The sequence below is a fragment of the Aethalodelphis obliquidens genome, unplaced genomic scaffold (assembly GCF_003676395.1).
Source record: "Aethalodelphis obliquidens isolate GAN/ISIS:26980383/991018 unplaced genomic scaffold, ASM367639v1 scaffold4, whole genome shotgun sequence".
NCBI classification, from domain to species: domain Eukaryota; kingdom Metazoa; phylum Chordata; class Mammalia; order Artiodactyla; family Delphinidae; genus Aethalodelphis; species Aethalodelphis obliquidens.
In genome coordinates, this window is record NW_020837948.1 from 7,196,211 (window position 1) to 7,206,663 (window position 10,453).

The 10,453-nt window shown below is 41.3% G+C and overlaps 1 protein-coding gene across 2 annotated transcripts in view; it reads right to left on the minus strand.

Moving 5' to 3' along the window:
* HSPA4 (heat shock protein family A (Hsp70) member 4) overlaps positions 1-10,434 on the minus strand; it is a 42,693-nt gene extending 32,259 nt beyond the window's left edge. The window contains exon 1 of one of the 2 annotated variants that reach the window (XM_027097722.1): positions 10,046-10,434. In XM_027097722.1, coding sequence (XP_026953523.1) covers positions 10,046-10,152 — 107 coding nt within the window. In that variant the 5' untranslated portion in view covers positions 10,153-10,434. Of the gene's footprint in view, positions 1-5,690; positions 5,795-10,045 lie in introns of those variants that run through there. The other variant, XM_027097731.1, reaches the window with a different exon arrangement.
* Between the last annotated feature and the right edge of the window lie 19 nt (positions 10,435-10,453).

Genomic DNA, 10,453 nt, shown 5'->3' on the forward strand with positions numbered 1-10,453 from the left:
TTCAAAATTCCAATATAAAATAGTATACCCTCATATCAATACATCAATAAAATGTTCTTTGTGTTTAGAACAGCTCATAACTTCACCAAGAGAATAGTCTATAAACCCTGAAAACAACGCTTGTCCTATTGTGAATATTGAATACATAAAAAGTTATTTTTCTAGAACTAGTTTCCAAGGACTCAATTTCTTTTTTTTTTTTTTAAAGACTCAATTTCTGACAAGGAACTTCATTCCCACTTCTGAACACATTCTTCCAAATCAATTCATACACTGCCTGCTGGTTTGATGTATATGCTGCTTATTTTAGAAAGCAAAATTGAAACTTGCTTAAAGGTATAAACACTTTAAAACACTGTGTTTAAGCTTAAAAAGTCAGTTATTTTGGAGTTGATGTTTTTGCTATCATGCCCTCCATGCTTCCCCCTGTTTTTCACTCTGGAACCTTGGATATATTTGTCATCTCCCTTTCCAGTAGCTGATTTCTCTCAAGCTAAAATAAGATCAAATTCACCCATGCCACCCCCAAAAAAATCCAAAAGACAAAGCTCTTCCCAGAGTCCATTTCTCCCTCAGGTTAGTAAAGCCTTCTCTTCCTCCTACTTAATAATAATGACTGCATAAATTGCCTATATGCACCATCTCATTTAATCCTCATAAGCACCCTATCTTATTCCCACTTTATAGGAGAGGAAACTGAGTCCAAAAAGGTATTAGTAAGTAAATTTGTCCAGAGTCATACAATCTGAAAGCAATGGGAGTCAGGACTATAGATCGTTTCTCCATACTTCACACTCTAGCTAGCTTTGACCCTCTCTCTATCCCCCCTGGACCCCTAATTCTTCGAATTTAGTGGAACGAGTAAGAATAAGAGCTCTGCAGCCATACTGCCTTGGTCCAAATCTGACCGCACTAGATGACCTACTAATTAAGTAGAACTGTTTTACTTAAACTTACCAGCCTTGTACAAACTGGCAGAATGCTCAGCCTCTCTGTGCCTCAGTGGTCCTTTCCAAACAATGGTGCAAGAGTCCCTGTGAGCCAATCTCCCAGAAAAGTTACAAGCAGCTATGCCCTGAATAAATGACACAGCCTGGAATTTCATCAGATTTCCTATGAGCCCTAAGCTCTATGGGCCTAGAACATGCTGAGGGGTAGCCCCTCCAGAGCACAGGTATCAAGCTCAGCCTTTCTGCAAATATACCTATCACTTAAAAAAAAAAAAAATCCTGAGTACCACTTAAATGTCTCCCCTATTACAGCCCTTTAGGAAATTGCCCACCGTAATCTTACCTACTCCATTCACCCTGTCCACTCCTTCTAGCCTATGCATGCAAACCTACATCTTTCTAAAAGCCACCAGATCTGAATTTCTAACATGCATCCCACCAATAACTCAATCCCAACATAACTAAAAGCCAACATTATTTATCTTCCATTGTTTCCTGCAGCCCTGTTTTCAAGCCTTCATCTCCTCAAAACAATACTAGCTCTAAGAATGAAAAAATTAATGTTCCCAACTTTATTGTATGTCTGTTGAAGGGTTAATTTCCTATTCTACCTTGGTAACTCTGAATCTGTCTTGCTTCTAATTACCTTCCAAACAAAAACATTACCAGCAAATAGGGTCCAGATTCCGTAATGTAGAACCTAAGGCCTCTCACAATCCCAACCCCACCCCCATTTTCCAGGTGCAATCTCAAGCACACAGTGCCCCAACACAAGTCAAACAGTCTTCCAATCCTCCTGCTTTGCTCTACCACTTTTGCCACCTGAAATGCCCTGGTCCTTCTAAATCTCACTCATTCTCCAGAGACATCACACACTTGTGATGCCTTCCCAATCCCTCTCAAGTAAAAATTGTTACTACCTCTTAAAACTTATTAGACTTGGCTTAAAACTTACTGGACTTTGGGCAATGTGAATGTAGAACATTTCCATCATCACACAATGTTCTACTGTACGGAGCTGCTCTAGGTAATATTCTCTTTGAAGTCAGTTAACATTTTTACTTACTCTTAAAATCTACATCTGCCTTAGAAGTAATAGATAGGAAATGGTTCGTATATCTTGAAAAGCTAAATAAAAGTTTGTCTCAGTTCAAATTATTCATCCTTTTATTCGTCTATATATGCACACACTACAAACAGTTCCCAACTTCTTACAAAGCAATCAAATGTAACTAATGGAACATCAATCTTTACCACATAATATGGCAATTACACCTCAAACAAGGCATAACTCTTGCAAAGTATGGGCAGAATTCACACTTTTCTTATCGTATTATAGAAAATCATTAATATATTATTACATAATTCTTACATTCTAAAAAAAGTTCTATAACAAGGCAACTAGTACATTAAAGAAAGGAATCCTTAGCTTTTCCACTTTATGGTCAATTTGATTGAGTTGAACACATGTACAGTAAAAAGAGCTCAGGCTCTAGAATTAGACAGTATGGGTCTGTCTGAATCCCTTCTCTACCTTTCTAGCTGTGTGACCTGTTAATTAACTGCTCTGAAATTCAATTTGTTCATCTCTAAAATGGGGGAAATTACCGCACCTATGTAATATGGTTGCTATAAGGATTAAATTTGTTGATCCACTTTTAAAGGACATTTATCAGAGACTGGCACATCATAAATAACATTATATATTACTAAACCTCCAATGAAACCTTGGTCTGAGTTTCATACAAAAAATATATACCGGGACTTCCCTGGTGGCGCAGTGGTTGAGAGTCCACCTACCGATGCAGGGGACGCAGGTTCGTGCCCCGGTCCAGGAAGACCCCACGTGCCGCGGAGCGGCTGGGCCCGTGAGCCATGGCCACTGAGCCTGAAGCCTGAAGCCTGTACTCCGCAACGGGAGAGGCCACGGCAGTGAGAGGCCCACGTACCGCAAAAAAAAAATATATATATATATATACATATATACACACACACACACACACACACACACACACACACACACACATATATACACACACACACATATATATACACACCAACTAGGGAGTTCCCTGGTGGCCTAGTGGTTAGGATTCTGGGCTTTCACTGCCATAGCCTGGGTCTAATCCCTGGTTGGGGAACTGAGATCCCACAAGACACAGGGCACAGACAAAAAAAGAAAAAAAAAAAAAAACCAGAACAAACCAAAAATATACCAATTAGTTTGCTATGTAAATTGTGCTTCACCTTCTCAAACTATCCACTAAAACCCACTCAGCCATCTTTAAAATCATGAGGAATAAAAAGTTCTACCATTTCCTTTTCAAAAGGACAACTGAGGGCTTCCCTGGCGGCGCAGTGGTTGAGAGTCCGCCTGCCGATGCAGGGGACACGGGTTCATGCCCCGGTCCGGGAAGATCCCACATGCCGCAGAGCGGCTGGGCCCGTGAGCCATGGCCGCTGAGCCTGCGCGTCCAGAGCCTGTGCTCCACAACGGCGGAGGCCACAACAGTGAGAGGCTCGCGTACCGCAAAAAAAAAAAAAACGACGACTGAATGCGGGTAGATATGTTAAACAGCACAAATTGAAAGGGTTTTTAAAGTAAAAGCTTACATAAAGAAATCTAATATTTAAATGTGAAAAAGGCCCAAAAATATTACGTCAAATTTTAGGGCCAACGCTAGAACCTATTCCATGCTTTCTAGTGCAAGCTCATCGTAGAAAATTAGAAAAGTGTAAAAAAGAACATAGGGATTATCAGTAACTCTACAACCAACACCCTCCTACCAGAGACGGCCATTACTATTTAGGTAAATACTGCTATGCAATCCTAATAAATTAAGTAATTCTTTTAAAAAGAGAAGCTAAATACCCCCATTAAGTTTGTTTCTCCTCAACAAACACTCTAAAAAATCTTCAGTGTCTGAATGATTCTGTCAGGATTTGGATAGGGAACAGATATTTAACGGAAATATGTATTGATACTATTTCCCACTCACCAGGAAATTCCAAATTTTCACATAGCCTGCATGCAATCCCTATGTAGGAAGCCTCTCTTTCATCCAAGCAGGTCAAGCTCCCTTGTCCCACGGCTTTCATTTTTGAGCCTTCATATGCCAGGCAGTGTGCTAAGCATTCTACACTTGATTCTCCCAAATACTCTAAGACAAGAACTATTACTGACCCAATTTTGTAAATGAAGAACTGAATAAAGGCAAGTTAATGTGCCCAGAAACATAACTAGTACTAGAGCTCAGGATTCAAAATCAGGACTACCAAACTCCAAGTCCCACACATACATTTTTTTTTTAACCTTTTTTTTTTTTTTTTTTTTTTGGCTGCATCCTCCTTGCAGCGCACAGGCTTCTCTCTAGTTGCAGCACGCAGGCTCCAGAGAACGTGGGTTCTGTAGTTTGCAGCACGCAGGCTCTGGCGTTGAGGCGCCCAAGCTTAGTAGTTGTGGCGTGTGGGCTTAGTTGTCCCACTACACGTGGGATCTTAGTTCCATGACCAGGGATCGAACCCGCAACCCTTGCACTGGAAGGCAGACTCTTTACCACTGGACCACCAGGGAAGTCCCCATACATACTTTTGTACCGCCTACCAAACCCTCTATATTTATTCCTACTTCTATACCTTCACCAGACTGTCCCAATCCTTTCTTCATGTATTCTAATCCTGTTTGCTCAAGTCCCACTCCTGCCTTTCCTTATCACTCTATCTCCCACAGATATGACTTGTCCTCTGAACTTGTATAATTAAGGTCTATATTTAATAACCTTGCCCATAATTGTACTCTCTATTCTTATTCTATTTACTGTTGCTTTACGTCATTCATATTTCCAACTAGAATGATTACATCTCCACAGCAGGACTCTATCTTACACTTCCTCTATACTTTACACAAGGCCAAGTTAATGCTGCTAAAAATGGCAGTACTCAAGACACTTGCTACTTGACTGATATTACCTTTTCTCCATTCCAAATTACAGGCTGACATTACACAAAGTTAATTTAAATCAAGTTCAAAACTTTTCTGTTCTAATCTTTAAGTCCTAGAAATAATCATCTTTTTAAACCAGAGAATAGCCGTTGTTCTCTTTCCTGGGTAAAAGATACCACTGACCAAACATTTGTGGATATTCTGATAGGATGTTATGAACAGCTGCAACCGGCACGGATCCTTAAAAGGTACAGTTTCACGTTTATAAGTGTGTGTAGGACCGCTCTCAGAATATTCAGACAGCTGTTACTCTAATTCAATTTCTTAAACAATATAAGAAAATGAGTTTTTCAGAGAACCTACAATAGTATTTAGACTATCAAATAAGAGAAGCAGGCAAGACTGGCATGGAAATGGTTATTAGGTTAATCAGACTACCCCACGGTCACTGCCTTAGCCCAGAGCTAGAAAATACCCAAAACAGTTGATATCGAACAGATCAAACAACTCATACTAGCAAGATATGCAGTTCCTTAAGAACCACAAACTCCTGAGTCAGTAAGATTTACACATTAAAAGCTACATATTTGATAAACCCTAAAGGCAAACTTCCATAGATTTAATTTTACTGTCCCAATATATGGTCCATTAATGAACAGAATAAAATATACAAAAAGGTAATAATAACAATATGAGCAAATAATTGGGCAGTATTTACTATGTAACAGGCATTATGCTAAATATTTTATATAACTCATAATCCTCACAAACCCCAGTGAAACAGAGAAATCACTTACGTTCCTGGTGTAAATTAATCCCTTAAATTTTTGTAAAGTATTCTGGCAATAGGTACTGAAATTTTAAGCATATATATCCTTTCACCAATTTCACATCTTGAAATCTATCCAACAAAAATAAAAGTATTAACATGTAAACATAAATATAAAAGACTTGTTGAAGACTATTTCTAATTGCAAAAATTTAGAAACAACCTGAACATCTGAGGAAAGCATGTTAAAGCCATAGTATGGACTATTATGTACTTAAGGAGGTAAATTCATATTTACTGACTCTGAAAGATGTCTAAAATATAAGTGAAAGAAAATAATTACAAAATATAGTATGATCCTATTTGTTTATATGGGCACACACATCCCCACATATATTTGTAGAAGTCTAGAAAAAGTTATGCAAGGATAGACAGCAAACGGCAAATAATTAGAAACAATTTTACTTAGCACTTTATTTTTGTTGTTGTTGCTAAAGCAAACAAGTAGTTTATGAAGTCAGAAAAAGTTTTAATTTAGGAAACCCAATTTAGAACCTGATGACATAAAGTTCCTGTAGATTACACCTACCAATTCTATATACAAAGTTGTATTTTAGTTCTTAAATGAGTCTAAGAAACTACTTTGATAACCTCAATTAGACATGAGAAGTGTTAGCAATCTGAAGCTTTAGTTAACCAATCAACTTTCCTATTCACTGAAACCAAAAGATCCAGTCATCCTGACGCGCTTAGATCTACAACGTGTAAAGATATTCACTCCATAGAGGAACACTTTTCTTGCACAAATAAGGTATCAGATATTAATCTGCCAGTTAGCCAGAACCCACCTTACTTTCAGCTTTTGCTCCCAAGGGCAGTTATTAACAGACAATTTCATCTCTTCAAATTCCTAATATACTGTTTTATGAGGAACTAAGTCCATGAAAATGATAACTATTCATACACAAAATTATCTTCTTAGGTAACTCATATCTACCCTATAAATTTTGTACAGTACGGCCCAATTAACTCCTGTAATGTTTGGCAGTCCGTTAACATTTTTATTCCAAAGAAGCTTTAAGGTTGTACTCTTTCTAGTGTAATAATCCAACTAAATATAAAAATAGGCTTTCCATCTTATTCCAAAGCCTATGGTCATGAAATATCAACACGACACTCATAAGTTAAAACTCCAAAGTTTATCTCTAAGCCGCCCACACTTTTCTCCCATGCTTCCACACTGGTGGAGAGCAACATAAACTCCCACGTGGACCAAATGATTGCAATATCCTCCTAAGCATCATCCGGCTTCTTCTCTTGCCCTTCTCAAATAAATTCGTTCTCCATAAAAAAGCCAATCACATCTTTAAAATATCAATTGGATCACCTCCCACAGCACCTAGATAAAAATCTTTAACATGATTTACAAAGCCCTGCCATAATCTAACCTGTCTTGCCTAACTTCTCTGCAGATTCAATTCACAGCATTTTTTCAAGTGGCTATAATCCTCTCAGTCTGTCAAGTGTGCCTCAGTTCTTCCTCACTTGCTATTCCTTCTGCCTGGAACAACTCTTCCTCGCTCCCACCACGAACCTCCATGGTAAAACCCTACTCATCCTCTGCGTTTCATCTTAAATGACACTTCTTTAAGAAGCACCTTCCATCACCACCCCATATCCAATTTAAATTAGGTCCCCGTCATTGCTTTCCGTACTTTCCCATCTGGACCTTTACCACAGTCAGTAATTACATATTTGTTTAGCATCTGGTTTTCTCCACTAGCCATGTCCATGATGGCAGGATCTTACTTGTTTATCAGAGTACCTTTAGTGCTTAGCACAACAGCTGGCATATTAGAAGCTACTCATTATCTGCTGAAATGAAAGGAAGCCTAAATTTGGTGGGAAAGCAAGGGTCTCTTCTAGGTAAGGCTCAACTGGCTCCTCAAAAATGGAATTCAAATCCTGTTGCACCCACAATTTTAAATGAGTTACTTTCACTATACCCAGCCCTCCAGAACCTGCATCTCATTCCACTCTCACACTAAAACAAACCTATCTCACATTCCCTGTGTACCTCTGAGATATAAATCCATTCTTCCATAATTACTACTTAAAAAAAAAAAAAAATCAACCTTTCTGCCCACCATGTTCTACTTAGCCAAAGACTCCAACACAGAAATCTAAGCTAATCGAGATCACAGTTCAAAAACTACTTGGGGGCTTCCCTGGTGGTGCAGTGGTTGAGAGTCCGCCTGCCGATGCAGGGGACACGGGTTCGTTCCCTGGTCCGGGAAGATCCCACATGCCGCAGAGCGGCTGGGCCCGTGAGCCATGACCGATGAGCCTGCGCTTCCGGAGCCTGTGCTCCGCAACGGGAGAGGCCACAACAGTGAGAGGCCCGTGTACCGGGGTGAAAAAAAAAAATACTTGAATGTATGGCATCCCTCTAAGTTCCTGGAAATATAGGAACATGTAAGGAAAATTACTTTTAAGTATTTAAACATATATTCTTATCACAATTACATGGTGTATCTGGTCACCCATCAAATAGTCTTTGGGACAAATTTAACTGTGATCTGGGAAGATTAAATTCTTTTCTGAAACAACTCTTTCAGTTCCAAATAATGAGATTCATGGTAAAACTGCTGTAGTTACTATTTGTTTAAAGGAGAAAAGGGGTCATAAGAGTCTAAAAGAAAGGACAGGAACACTTCATTCCAATATTTGGAATTCTCTTACCTTTGGAGCTAAAGTATGTTCAATTCTAGCTGGGAAAAGACCAAAAAGTTACATGCCTAACTCAGTGCTCTAGCCCTCTTAATTTCTTGAGGAAAACTCTCTCTACAGATGAAGCAAACTAGGATCCAGAGAGGAAAATAACAAATAGGAAATTAATGCTTAAATACTTAAAAACTTCATTGTACAATACACTTCCCTGGAAATACAAATTAGACCCACTGTTAAAAACTATTAAGATGGGAGGGTTGGGGATTGGGCTGTGACCGCTAATGAGTACAGGGTTTCTCTTGTGGGATGATGAAAATGTTTTAAAATTGTGTTGATGGTTGCACAGTTTTGTGTCTACACTAAAAACAAACTGTACACTTTAAAAGGGTTAACTGCATGGTATGTGAATTATATCTCATTAGTTAAAAACTATAAATAAAATTGAGAAAGGAACATCAAACTGTGGTTTTGGATCTGGGATGGGTTTTGCGGGAAGCAAATGGGTTACGTCTAAAATAAGGGATAGAAATTTGATAAGTTTAAGGGAAATGTTGTCAGTCTTCTGGGTAGCAAATATCAGTCTGGTATAGGGAGCAATCGAGTTGGCCAGAAATTGCTCAAGAAGTGTAACAAAAGGTAGGGTGAAAAACGAGCCTTAAAACAGAGGCCCTTAATGAGACACAATGAGAACCTAGCAAATAACAGAAACTTCTTAAAGAGATTCTGTCCAAGAGGAAGACAATGGATTGAAAGGTGTCTCTACGTACAAGACTCTTACCCTATCCAAGGAAAGACCTGGGTGAGTCATGATTTCTTAGCGCTGTGTCTATACTGGCTCCATAACTTACCATAGGTTCTAAAAGTCAAAGTGAGCCCCTGAGTCATTCATTAACAATTGCAGCCAACACCCTGGTTGGAATGTATTACAGTGAAAGCGGAACGCTGTTAGGGATAGGTGCGCAAAGAATGACAGCAAAGAATGACCCAACATTCAGTTCAATATACTGAAGCGACGTGAAAAACCAAAGCGAATGCAAAAGGTATCCAAAAGGCATCGATTTTATTAAATCCTTTTCTGATATCTTTCCGCGCCAATCCTATCTGGAGATCTCTGGTGCTCCGACTCCCTCTCTTCCGGGCGCCACCCCACCCCCCACTCACGTGGGACTCCGGTCTCTGCACTGTCTTACCGCCTGCCGGCAGACGCCAGACCTGTTCAATTAAACTTTTATTAAGCTCCTGCTGTGTGCAAAGCTCCCAACTCTGTGCTGGGCTTTAGAGACGTCAGTACGCCCTGGGCCTATTATGTGCCCTCTAAAAGAGAATCTCGGTCCATCCCACATCCCGGGCCTGCCTTCCCCCCAGCTCCTACCCACAGCCTCCGCTGGTCCAAGTACCCACTCGGAGCCCTCGCTCGGCCGGCGGGCCACAGAAAAAAGGCCTCGCCCCTGGCGCAGACCCACACGGGGGGTCGCGGCCCCTAGTGACCTAAAACGCAGTGGGGGTCCACTACCCACCGGAGCCTCGGCTCGGAACGGAGGTGACTGCCCGGCCCGCGTTCCCCAAGCCGCGAGGGTCACAGACCCGAGCAAGCGCTACCTCCCCACCACCCCCCAACCCCCAGTGCACGCGGCTACCCTGGCCCACACTCACGGCGTGCAGCGGTCGCTGTATTCATTAGCGATCGTTTCGATGCCGCCGGCGCGGGCTACAGCGACGTAGCAGCTCTGGAACCCCAGATCTATGCCCACCACCGACATGGCGCCGGCTACAGCTCAGGCTCGAGCCCGGGTCCGGCCGGCAAGACAAGACACGGACCCCGGCGGGGCTGGCGCGCGTAAAGCGGGCCGCGTGGGCCAGGAAACTGGGGCTAGTGGGAGACGTGCGGAGGGCCACACAAGAGCCTAGGTTGTTAGAAGGAGGGCCGCAGCGGAGGACACTACTCAGGCCGGCTCCGGCTCAGCGGCCGCAGCCTGGGCGCCGGTAGCGGGGGCGGAGAAGATCTCGAAAGGTCTCGTCGCTACGAGAGTAAAGAAGCAGCGCGAGAACTGAGAGGGAATG